At 48.3% G+C, this 12,072-nt stretch overlaps 4 protein-coding genes across 4 annotated transcripts; 2 read left to right on the top strand and 2 right to left on the bottom strand.

Annotated features, from left to right (window-relative positions):
• Positions 1-217: 217 nt before the first annotated feature.
• Positions 218-2,856, bottom strand: VE01_07780 (uncharacterized protein). Its single transcript, XM_018277213.2, has 7 exons — positions 2,642-2,856; positions 2,565-2,589; positions 2,427-2,509; positions 1,614-2,365; positions 1,437-1,566; positions 1,002-1,385; positions 218-941 (listed from the first exon to the last, which is right to left on the bottom strand). Exons 1-7 carry the CDS (start codon positions 2,704-2,706, stop codon positions 242-244), a joined length of 2,139 nt encoding a protein of 712 aa, XP_018128030.1. The 5' UTR covers positions 2,707-2,856; the 3' UTR covers positions 218-241.
• A 633-nt stretch (positions 2,857-3,489) lies between these two features.
• VE01_07779 (uncharacterized protein) lies at positions 3,490-6,467 on the top strand. Its single transcript, XM_018277212.2, has 4 exons — positions 3,490-3,841; positions 3,890-4,055; positions 4,102-6,042; positions 6,105-6,467. The coding sequence occupies exons 1-4, from the start codon at positions 3,784-3,786 to the stop codon at positions 6,373-6,375; spliced, it is 2,436 nt and encodes an 811-aa protein (XP_018128007.1). The 5' UTR covers positions 3,490-3,783; the 3' UTR covers positions 6,376-6,467.
• Positions 6,468-6,716: 249 nt separating this feature from the next.
• On the bottom strand, positions 6,717-9,197 carry VE01_07778 (uncharacterized protein). Its single transcript, XM_059463908.1, has 5 exons — positions 8,648-9,197; positions 8,564-8,593; positions 7,497-7,661; positions 7,374-7,444; positions 6,717-7,318 (listed from the first exon to the last, which is right to left on the bottom strand). Exons 1-5 carry the CDS (start codon positions 8,885-8,887, stop codon positions 7,066-7,068), a joined length of 759 nt encoding a protein of 252 aa, XP_059319490.1. The 5' UTR covers positions 8,888-9,197; the 3' UTR covers positions 6,717-7,065.
• Positions 9,198-10,242: 1,045 nt separating this feature from the next.
• On the top strand, positions 10,243-11,882 carry VE01_07777 (uncharacterized protein). Its single transcript, XM_018277210.2, has 2 exons — positions 10,243-11,007; positions 11,063-11,882. Exons 1-2 carry the CDS (start codon positions 10,379-10,381, stop codon positions 11,520-11,522), a joined length of 1,089 nt encoding a protein of 362 aa, XP_018128008.1. The 5' UTR covers positions 10,243-10,378; the 3' UTR covers positions 11,523-11,882.
• The last annotated feature ends 190 nt before the right edge of the window (positions 11,883-12,072 follow it).

The raw sequence follows: 12,072 nt of genomic DNA, 5'->3' as shown, positions 1-12,072 counted from the left end.
GGGATTGAGATTTCGTGAACATTGAAGAAAGTTGTGTGCGTACAGGGGTCAGCTTAAGCGAGCGAGTCAAAATGTGTCTCGCTCACTAACCAGTTGCCCCACATGCAACAAATACACAGTCACGTGATATATTATTTATGGTCACGTGTGGCTTCTCTCTATTTCAGAGTTGAAGTAGATTCGACAACACGCTCACTTTGGCATAAGTATTTGTTTACATGTATTCATTTCAACTAGCTTATTAAATCAGTCCCTCCTCTACATCGCCAAAGTTAATCTCTGGTTGTCCTCCCTCTCCAAGCAAACCAAAAAGAGCCTCATAGTCCTGCGAATAATCCCCTAGCCCCTCGCTGAATTCTCCCGCCATTCCAACCCCGCTGAACTCTTCCCACTTGACTCCTTCTCCCCCAACCGACATTGGCCCCATTTGAAGACTCGGGTCATCCCAATCAAAGCGCATGCTCTCATCCCAACCAAGCCCCAAGGCACCCTGAGTAACATCTACACCAGCGCCCAGCTCAGCCATTGCACCCGCGGTTGCCTCATCTTCAAGTCTGATTGTTTCTCTTGCCGAAGATATAGCCTTCTGAATTTGTTTCGCTGAATCCCATGTCTCCGCAATCGAGTCAATCACCTTGCTAATTTGCTCTAGCTGTGTGCCTGTTTCCTGGATATCTCTCTTGTTCCTTGGTATTCCCTGGGGGCTTGCTGAAAGGAAGCGCTTTAGGAGCACGATCGATGAGGCCGATGCGCACGTGTGGATGAATGTGACTGGTAAAGCGGAGTAGGAGTAATGCTTCGAGTAGACCTTCATGAGTTGTAGAATGGAGTTCAGAGACGATGAGCAGATATCAAGATCTTCAGTGACGGTAGCAAGATGAGCGAGAGAAGAATGGCGGGGAGGACGGTGGAGAATAATCATTACGGTATGGAAAAACATGCTGCGTGATATTAGCTATAATGCCAAGAGAAATAGGGGTAAAAACTGGGAGAGAACTTACTGGAGATTAAGAATGTATGCTGCGACGGGACCTCGGCTCCATTGGTTCCAGTGCAGGCGTGCGGGCAAGTCCGCCAGCCACTTGCTGAGCGCGACATGGATGCCCTTTGCGCTGGCTGCGAGAATACTGGCGTCGGCTTTAGCGTTGTGGTTCTGGAAGACCTCAGTAATCATGCGATGCACAATCTTGCACAGCTCAGCTTGCTGGACAAAGGAACCGACAAAAGACAAATCGTCTTCGTATTCCGTAGGTGTCGTGTTATTTTTGATGTAGTCATCAAGTAGAGAGTCCCAATCCGGAGGGTAGATGAGCCGGTTAGACTTGTGGACGTCAGATTCAGACGGATAAAGGGCCGGTGGTCGGCCGAAGTAAAGCGACAGTTGCCTAAATCCATGTCAGAATTATGCTTGTGGGAGGCGGGGCGAGTAAACTGACTTGTCAGCAATAAATGCAGCCCAGTAGGCTCTTCTGGAGATTTCTCGCTCAACGTCGGTATCCCGAGGAGTATTCCAATGGCTGGGATCCAAGTGCAAACCCATGCCTTGTGCCAGCCTAAATGCCATTCCTAATCTTGTCAGTCTCATAATCTCTTATATCACGCGATCCACTCACCAGTAAAAACCCATCCTCTCGAGCTCTTTCCTCTTCCAATATCTCTATGCCCCAATAGCAGTAGCGCTTGTAGCGTTGTTAGGTCAGGGCTATCCAAGGCGCTGCCATATAGCAATTCTTGGGCGCGGTTTGAGAAAACTGCACTTAAATCCCTCACGGTCTCATCTGAGCTCGCCAGCGCGCCCATAGCACAAATCGCATACATTAGCAGATCGGAGTAGTACGGGCCTCCACCCGCCTTGTAATCTCTCAAAAAGTACTCTCGATACAAACACATGTGGAAGTAGTATTGTTGGTCGAAGAAGACCCCCATGAGCTTTTGGCACATTGGCGTCCACGGTGTACTAAAACTGTGCTCGACAATGTTCCCTTCGGGCGAAATAGCTACTGAAGATTCAGGTGATTGGGATTCTGGCTTGACTTGGACTGGAGGTGTGACAGTCATGATGCTGAAGGCCGCCTCGGCATCGTCCGTCTCAGAGGGGTTAATTTGGAAGAAAGATGTCTCGCCATAGAATTGGTCTGCACTGCCTTCCTTCAGTCGCATAAGACGACCTTTTGGGAGTGATGGTGCTAATGGAATCTCCTTTGCTAGAGCAGGTAAGGGTGGCAAATGCTCCATAGACGTCTCTTTGAAATTTGCGAGCATTACATCTCGCTCCGATGAGCTAGCAGCTGTGAGGTTCATAATAAAGAGCTCTAGAGAGGCAATTTGGCCCTCCAGAGCCTCGACGTAGAGTCGGGATATAGGACTGTAAAACATATCAGCGTACTTGGTTCCCCCAGGATTGGTGAGACAGGATTCGATTTTACCGTTTCTTTTCGCCACCAGCATTGATGCATTCTGCACCTGCTTTCTTGCATTGATTACATGGCCTTGTGCGATCACATTTGACCTAATTTTAAGAATAAGCTTTATGTTATGATGAAGATAGGGCGTGCGGAATTCACCTTCCGTCTCCGACACCTTTCACATCTGGTTCAAGTCAGTTACAGGAAATATGCAGGAAGCAAAAGCAACAACTTACGATAGATGTGAAGGTTCTCTGTTCGTTCCTCCGCTTGCCCCACCAGGAGCTGGAACCGCACTCATGGTTATAGGGGATTACTATATTGTTAATCACTCATGGTATTGTTACTGTTATACAAAACAAGATTATCCGAGTTCATCATCCTCGTGCGGAGATATATCACGTGATCCATTTTCATGACTTTCTAGCGGGCCGATTTCGGCAAATCACACTTCACATATATCGGGATATTGTGGTCTTGGAAAATTGGGAGAGCCTAACAGGTTGCAACCCTCTGATATGTGCGAAAACCGGATCCACATATTAATCGTCTATCTTCATCAGATTCCTCTACTAATCTTATAGTGTACCTATCAAAAGTCTAAATGGCAACTATAAGAAAATGGATGCTTCTAATCACTTAAAGTTATAATTGTCTTTATTTTGCCTACTAGTATAGCTAAAATAGCAAATTACTATCAGCTTAAACTCGAGCCTCAATTAGTATATATAGTCCCATTTTAGACTTTTAGGTGCCTCGAGTACTTGATATCCATCCTCTACTCTCATCTTTTTCTGGAGTAGCCAGGATAAAAATATGTACCCCATACGTCGATACCTGTAACGCCAAGGCGGCCGGTTCCCACCGTAGAAATATGCCCAATTAGGCATGAGGTCGCCGTGTCATTGTTCCAGACCACGACATATAGATTCGAGTAATGGCGTATGATCCAATTGCCACAATGTGGTGGAAGTTAGTTGACGACCAATAGTACTTAATATGGAAGCAGATCCGATGCAGGGGTGGTCATCGGATCGACGGTAAATGATCCTCGGTCCTAAGATTCTCCATGGTGACTCCAATGCGTTAATATAAATGTTCCATCAAACAAACACCCCAGAATTCTCGTTGCAATTTACCCAGCCGTTCAGTTAATATGCATAATATATGAGATTTCCCCGCCCTCGGAGGCACGGCAAGCTTCACGTGGCTATCATGCCGTTGAAGCCGGCTTTAATTGTCATAAGCTTGCGGATGGCAGGTTAGCTCTCACCAGCAGCATGGTAAGCCCCTGGGTAGCAGATATATATAAGGCTATATTCCTATAGAATGAGTGAACTTTGATCTTTGATCACCTGTTTTATTGCCAATATTCAAAATGCGGCTTCTTGTTCCGTTCAGCGCGTTGGTTTCCACTGTATTTGCTGCATACAAGTGTTAGTTAATAGTGAGTGTGTTATCTAGAAATTTGCTAACGTTAGAAGGGAACAATGTAAAAATTGGAGGTGGTGGAGGCTTTACCCCTGGAATAGTTTTCAGCCCAAAGACAAAGGGATTGGCATATGCCAGGACAGATATTGGTGGACTATATCGCCTGAACAGTGATGATAGCTGGACAGCTCTCCTGGATATTGCTAATGACGCAACCTGGTATGCCTCTAACTAGCTTGTCAATGATTACTTTTTAACAATTTAGGAACTACTGGGGAGTCAGCGCAGTAGCCGCCGACCCCGTTGACGCGAACACAGTCTATATTTCGGTTGGAACGTACACAAACAGCTGGGACCCGAACAATGGTGCAATCCTGAAGAGTACTGACAAAGGCACCACGTGGGTTAAAACCGCTCTGCCATTTAAGCTCGGGGGCAACCAACCTGGTCGTGGAATGGGCGAGCGTCTCGCCGTGGACCCTAACAACAACAAGATCGTCTATTTCGGAGCTCCAAGTGGAAACGGCTTGTACAAAAGTACTGACTCGGGTGCATCGTTCTCAAAGGTGACGAGTTTCACTGCAGTGGGCACATTCCGCGAGGACCCAACTGATACCTCTGGGTATCAGAGCGATATTGTGGGCGTAACGTCTGTTGTCTTCGACACTACCTCTGCCACTCTCAATGGAGCAACATCTAGGATTTATGTGGCAACTGCAGATGTGACGGCATCTGTATATGTTTCCACGGATGCTGGTGCAACATGGAAAGCAGTTGCTGGCCAACCAACGGGACGTTTCCCTCACCGAGTTAAGCTCTCGGTTTCTGAGAAACTCTTGTACTTTACCTACAGCAACGTAGCTGGCCCGTACGACGCCGGCGACGGGACTGTCTACAAGTACAGCCTCTCAACTGGAGCATGGACGAATATTACGCCCGCGTGGCAAGCTACGAACAGCCTCGTGTTTGGCTACGGTGGCTTAGCTCTTGATGCCAACAATCCTGGGACCTTGATAGTTGCATCTGATAATCTATGGTGGCCAGATGCACAACTGTTCCGTTCCACCGATGCCGGTGCGTCCTGGGTAACTATCTGGGACTGGAATGTGAACCACTACACATATGATACCGACAAAGCTCCTTGGATCAATGCCTCTCGCACTGATGATAAGGCACTCGGGTGGATGATCGCATCGCTGGAGATCGACCCCTTTGATTCCAACCATTGGCTTTATGGCACAGGCCTGTCTATTTTCGGTGGTCACGACTTAACTAAGTGGCCAGCTGTTCATGTCGAGTCACTCGCCGATGGATTTGAGGAGACATCTATCCAATCTCTTATCTGCCCTCCAGGTGGAGCCCCTCTTCTGTCTGGAGTAGGTGATGTATGCGGCTTCAGACATGAGAGCCTCACCGTGTCACCGGCTATCAATTTCATCAATCCTTATTACCCAACTACGCCAGACCTTGACTTCGCAGGTCAGAAACCGCTGAGCATCGTCCGCATTGGGAACGATGGCTCAACAGCCGTAAATCAAATGGCTTTGTCGACTGACGGGGGTAAAACCTGGAACCCAGCCACAGTTTCTTCAAGCAGCCTCTGTTGCGGCAAGGTTGCATACAGCGCCGATGCCTCATCAATACTTTGGGCGACTCCTTCTGGAAACTACGTCTTCGTGAATGGAGTACAGTCAGGCGTTGGAACTCTACCAACAGGACTGCGCATAGCGTCTGACAAAGTGAACGCGAAGTATTTCTACGCCGCGGACGGAAATAGTTTCTATGTCTCCAAGGACGGCGGCAAAACATTCGCAATTTCTGCCGCTATCTCCAACAATGGAGTAAACTCTATCAAGGTCCACCCCGCAGTGGCCGGCGATGTGTGGCTTTCGACGTCCAGTGGCATGTATCACTCCACCGACTTCGGGGTGACATTCACCAAGATTGCTTCAGTATCAGCGAGTTACGCCATTGCTCTTGGAAAGGGGACAGGCTCCTACCCAAACCTCTACGCCTTCCTGACCACAACCACTTCCGGAAGCAACATTCTCGCTTTGAGCACAGATAAGGGTGTTACGTGGACTCAGATCAATGATGCCCAGCACGGATTCGGTGCCGCCAGTGCGAACTGCTTGGCTGCGAGCTGGGATACAGTTGGCGAGGTCTTCGTGGGCACGAATGGAAGGGGAATATTCTATGGGTTACCGTGAGTTTATAGCTCCTCCGTGCTCTACTGTTTGTCCATACATTTTCTAACACTGTATATAGGGATGGTGGCAGTACTCCAACTACAACCGCTACAACCGCAAAGACAACCTCCACTACGACTTCCAACCCCACGACCTCTAAGCCAGTGACCACAACGGCTAACCCAACCACTACCAAGACATCGACCACCACCACTTCGACACCAACTCAGGGCGGGGGAACAATTCCAAAGTACGGACAATGCGGAGGATCAAACTGGACCGGATCCGGAACCTGTGTATCAGGATCCGTCTGCCAAGTCCAAAACCCGTTCTATTCTCAGTGCTTGTAAAGCTTAAATTGTGGCATTCCAATTACTTGTGCCGCCATCCTGAAAGGGGCACTGTACATAGCTAAGAATTGATATCTGCATTTGAAACCAATGGACTTCCTCCTACCGGCTTAATTTGAGTGACTGGCTTGTCCAAAAAAAAAAACGGTTACTGAGAGGCTTTGTTTTATCCACGGTTCATATAAACAACTTAGGCAACAGCAGGATTTGTGCGTTGCCCTAAACTTCTAGGTGACTGTTCCGTACTTATCTTACAAGAGTGATTGGCGAGCAAGTCACTACTAGGCAGAATAACGGTCACAAAACAATGGCATATCACTTGTGATGGAACTAAGATAAGACTGAGTTGACATGTTTGACATTATTAAGCTTGGTATACAATTGAAAAGGAAGTCTGGTTTAGAAGTGGGTGGGTCGTGGAATATCCCATGTTTCCCCTGATGATTCCTTGTGCCGTCCAAGCCAGAGAAAACAACAGAAAAGTTGGCGCAGTTGACGAGTGTTTTTGGAGTTTGATGTTATTTGATGCTGTGCGATCTTGCGAAATCCGGAACGAGGATAAGAAAACCAGCTAAAATACAATTTCGCGATGAAGTCGTTCCTTGTAAGGAAAACGCAGTGTATTCTTATGTCAATTTGGATCGCCTGCGGAGATTCCACAGGCGTCTATCCGTGAGCGAATCAGGCTATTCACAGGATCTCGTCGTCCATTGGAGCATCGCCGTTGGCAGCGACAGGTGCGGCGGCTTCCGCAGGTGCGGCAGTTGCGTCGAAATAATCGGCCATCTCAGAATCCAGCTCCTCGGCGGTCTTCTTGGCAGGGCGGGCAGGGCGGGCGCGACCTCCTCGGCCCCTCTTGCCAGCCTTGCCACGAGTAGAGGCTGCGGCGTTGTTTGCACCAGCCTTGGTTGCGGCAGCTGACTTCGGCTGAACCTTTGGTTGGCTGTTACGGCACGTTAGTACGCGGGACATACTTCAACAAGCGGCTGATAACTTACGCAATACGATCACCCAATCCCTTTGGTGCAACAATAGCTGGAGCCTGGGAGGCATCAACGAGAACCTCAATCTGTATAATGAGTTAGCGATATTCCACGTATGTGGTGGCGAAATAAGCTTGCCTTCATTGGCCTTCCATCCACAAGTAATCCATTGAGAGCCGCAACGGCCTTGCTCGCTCCGTCGTTCTTGTGGAAGACGATGTTGGCAATTCCACGGCTCTGGCCATTGGGCCCATATGAGATGTCCACTTTCTTGACTGATCCGACAGACTTGGCGAAGTATTCCTAATAGGTAAAACGTGAACGTTAGTCATATGGTAATCGTCCAAAAGTTCGCTTCTTAACATCATGTTGTCGTCATCGAGAAATGAAAGGCAATCGCAATCCATGGTAAAGTCAATGAGCTGCAAGTCGAACAAAAGATCATTTGCAGCAGCAGGTTCGCAGCAAGCAGTGAGCAGCCAGCATTAGTATGGTAGTTAGTATATCAATAGCCGGAAGGGTTGCGATCACCAGTGTACAAGCTGCGGTTGTTTTGGGTCGGGTCGCTCTTCCTGAATGTGCACCAGCGGAGCCCGCGGGCTGTGATATCGAAATGGGGCCGACAATAACTTGGTTGTCGAGATGCGAGACTGCAACATCATCGCATCCATGTCAGGGCCGTGACCAGCCAGAACACGCCCAGGGACCAAATAAATTCTTGGAGTGATCTGATCTTGAATGCTGTCTCGGAAGCAAACTTGTTTCTTGTGGTAATAATCCGAGCTCCGAAACTTTGTAATACTGTGCTGTGGTGTGCTGTGCATGCTCACTGCTGCGATCTCTCACTGAAGTTCTTGATCTCATGCTAGAGTTGAACCATTTACACATCAGGAAAGGTGCATTGAGCACGATGTCCTTCGATGTTGCCACCACATAAAGTCTGCGCTGTACTCGTATTTTGGGTGCTTGCCAGGCTACCTCTGAGATACAGCTTGATGCTAGACTGATGCTCAACTCTTTTGTACTATGCTCAAGCCTGGAAGGCGAGCTGTACGTGCCAAGAGGAGTCTTGTTGGACAAAGTCCAGCATATAAAATGCCACCATATGAATGCTCTCGCGATAAACCGTCGTAATTTGTTCGATGATCGTGCGTGTACTTTCGGGAAAAAATCCAAAGGCCTGAGCAGCCTCATCGGTAACATACCTTAATCTGCGTCTCGTCTACGTCTCTTGGCTGTTTGGTTGTTAGTCCTGATACTTTTCATGCATGGCGCATAACGGAACTTACCAAATTGCTAACGACAATCTTGCTGTCTCTGTGAATGGCAGGACCCGTAGGGGTGGCCTTGACTGCGCCCTTTGCGGGGCGAGTGTTCTTGGAGATGCCTCCAACAGGGGCAGGGGCTCCGGTCGATCGGCGAGGCTGGCGTTGACCTCTTCCGCGTCTGGCGCCACCACGAGCACCGCCACGGCTAGCACCAGTGTTGGTCATGATCTCATCCAAAGACTGATCGAGCTTGGTGGCCATTTTGATGGTATTTGTCTTGTTTTGAAGGGAGACTGGAGGCGTGGAAGTACTGTCAGGTCGGAACGACGATAAAAGCGAGATGATCGCAAGATGGTGAGAATTCGAGTAGCGATGGGGCAATGCTGACTCTTGAAGTAATCCGGTTGACCGACTGTAAAGTGTAGTTGGTCTCGGCGTGGCAAAGAAGTGGCAATTAAAGGTCTGTTACTTTCGAAGTTGGCTGAAGTACAGTAAATATCTTGGCTTGAAGGAGTGCTGATGCGGTGTCGATGAGAATAGAAGGAGTTGTTTGTATTATTGAAGTGGTTTGTGATGGATGAAGAGAAGGAAGGGTCAGGATCGCAGGCAGGCGTTTGTCCAGTTTCGCGTCGTTGGGTACACGGAGCTAGACCCGATTTAGCACAAAAGGGGACTCACATCGCCATTCACATCGCCATTCACCATCACCAGAACGTGGACCAATAATATTCCTTGGACTGAATAGTCGAAACGTCTTATTCATAGACAAACTTGAAGATTGAATAATACAGCTACTGGTACAATGTCTGCAGCCGTCCATGAGATGCGTTGTACTCTGTGTAGGAAAGTCCTCGACTCAGGTCCCGGCGACTTTGTAACTCCTCACAAGTCGGATTCCATATCTTTTTGCCCGGCAAACCCCTACAAATCTGTAGCTTATCAAAATATACAGACAGACGCTCAATAACCCCGCAAAATATGCCTTAACGCCGTGTAGTCCGTCCCAAGAATGCTTCTAGTCACACACGGCTCGCAGATGGTTTCTTGTCGCATATCGTACTGGATGCCATCGTCGTATGCTGCCGTTCATATACAATAATCCCTCTTCTATTGAATGGCTGACTTGGCTTTCGAGCCGGATGCTACCGCGACGGGGGCGCTTGTTTTGGCATCGACATCCTCCACAGAATTGGCCTCGAGAAAGTGATAAAGGACAATCATCAGCATTGCTGCAGAGCCGAGAAAGATGGCAAGCGAATATAGTTCATCATCGGAGATCATCTTTGCGACTAAAACCAAGGATCGCTGGGTGGAATGTAGCTCGTTGTAGTCGGCGAGGGTAACGGCGAGGAGAATTGAACGGGATCTATACATATTATTTAGCACTAGATTCTTTACAGGGAATAAAATATTCACTTTTATTTTAATAACCACCGAGTTTCCTTTGTATCAAGTAATTGGCGGCGGCTTAATTCGTTGGAAGCTGGTAATTGCTCGTTGAGGCCAGGTACGTTGCAAGAGTCGCCATCAAGGTCATGAATAATGTTGGTGCCTCAGGCACCAATATCAACCCCACCAATTAATATTCAAGACCATGATTTTCCAGCAGGCGACATCACTTGGGAAGAGCGCACGCGACCACACACTCATTCAAAATCTATAAGAAGGGGATCACGAGTATCGCCTACGTAGATCCGATCGCCCCCAACGCATAGACTTTACGTCCTCTTTAACCTACAACTCACCGCCAAAATGCCGCCAAAAAAGCAAGAAAAGCAGGGCGGGGGCAAGAAGCCTTCCGCCACGAAGATGGTGGAGGACAGGACCTTCGGAATGAAAAACAAGAAGGGAGCCCAGACACAAAGGCAAATCGCACAAATGACACAGTCTGCAAAGGCTGGCGGAACCCCAGAGGAAAAGAAGAAGGCGGCAGAGAAAGCCCAGGCGGAGAGGGATAAGGCCGCCTCTCTGGCGGCGCAGAAGGAGACAATGGAGTTGTTCAAGCCTGTGCAAGTCCAGAAAGTGGCATTTGGCGTGGATCCCAAGACAGTTCTGTGCCAGTTTTACAAGAAGGGACATTGCGAAAAGGGAAAAAAGTGCAAATTCTCGCACGACTTAGCTGTCGAGCGTAAGACAGAGAAGAAAGATTTATACCAAGATTCGCGAGAGGAGGAAGAGAAGGCAAAGAAGGAGGAGACTTCGGCAGATTGGGACGAGGAGAAGCTGAAATCCGTCGTTTTATCGAAGAAGGGCAACCAGAAGACTACGACTGATAAGGTCTGCAAGTTCTTTATCGAGGCTATCGAGGAAGGCAAATACGGTTGGTTCTGGAATTGCCCGAACGGAGATAAGTGCATGTACCAACACAAGTTGCCACCTGGGTATGCACACACACAAATTAATCCACACATTAAGCACGAGCTAACCATTTTTCAGATTTATATTGAAGACCAAGGAGCAACGCGCAGCTGAGAAGGCTCTTATGGACAAATCCCCGCTCAAGACCCTCACGCTCGAAGATTTCTTAGAAAGCGAACGACATAAGCTGACCGGAAAGTTGACACCCGTTACACCAGAGTCGTTCGCCAAGTGGAAGTCGGAGCGCATGGACAAGAAGCAGGCAGAGCAGCAGGCACGCGAGCAGAAGGAGGCAACTGGTCGTGCTATGTTCGAGAAGGGTGACTGGAACAGGGATATTGATGAGGATGAGGGAGGCGATGACGATGACGCATGGAACTTGGAGAAGTTGCGCCTGGAGACCGAGGCTATGAGGGCGAAGAAAGAGGCTGATCGGATAGAGGCTGCAGGCGGCCCATCACTGAGCCATCTGGTGGACCAAGGATCTAATGACACCGGCGATGGCTCAGATGCGGGGACCGAACCGTCAGCAAATTAAAAGTGATTTTCTGCGCGAGGTGTAAAGAAGTGGGTACGGGACGGGTTTTGTCTTGGGTTTAATGGCTTCGACGGGAATTATGGTCATGATAGGATATATCATTGGCCTTGTCGAAGCTCTCAAGCGATAGGCCAGCGAGGCCAGCATTGACGCTCATTCACATAGATGAAATGATGATGTACTTGTGGAGAGCCAAATGCTCTTCGTACACTACGCATATACTTGTCTCTTTCTAAATATATGTCATGTGAGACTCAGAATGCACCGAAGTTTTAATACTACGGAGATAAATTGTTCAAGATAGTGTATTGAAGAAACTAAGTACAGCAATAAACAAACTCCAAGACTCAATAGGACCACCATAGAATTCTTAGTCGCGGGTCCACCTCAAAAGCATCAGTGTTCGGCGGATACATATCCGGGTAGTATCCGTGATGCTCACGGGTAGGGTATATACCCGGCCAAGATCTCACGGGTAGAGTAGGGTATATATCCGGATACATGAGGCTGAAATAGAGCATATAAAAATGAAGCTTTTGAGAATAGTAAT

The sequence above is a fragment of the Pseudogymnoascus verrucosus genome, assembly GCF_001662655.1.
Source record: "Pseudogymnoascus verrucosus strain UAMH 10579 unplaced genomic scaffold scaffold_40, whole genome shotgun sequence".
NCBI classification, from domain to species: Eukaryota; Fungi; Ascomycota; class Leotiomycetes; order Thelebolales; family Thelebolaceae; genus Pseudogymnoascus; species Pseudogymnoascus verrucosus.
This window is presented reverse-complemented; position numbering and strand designations above follow the sequence as displayed.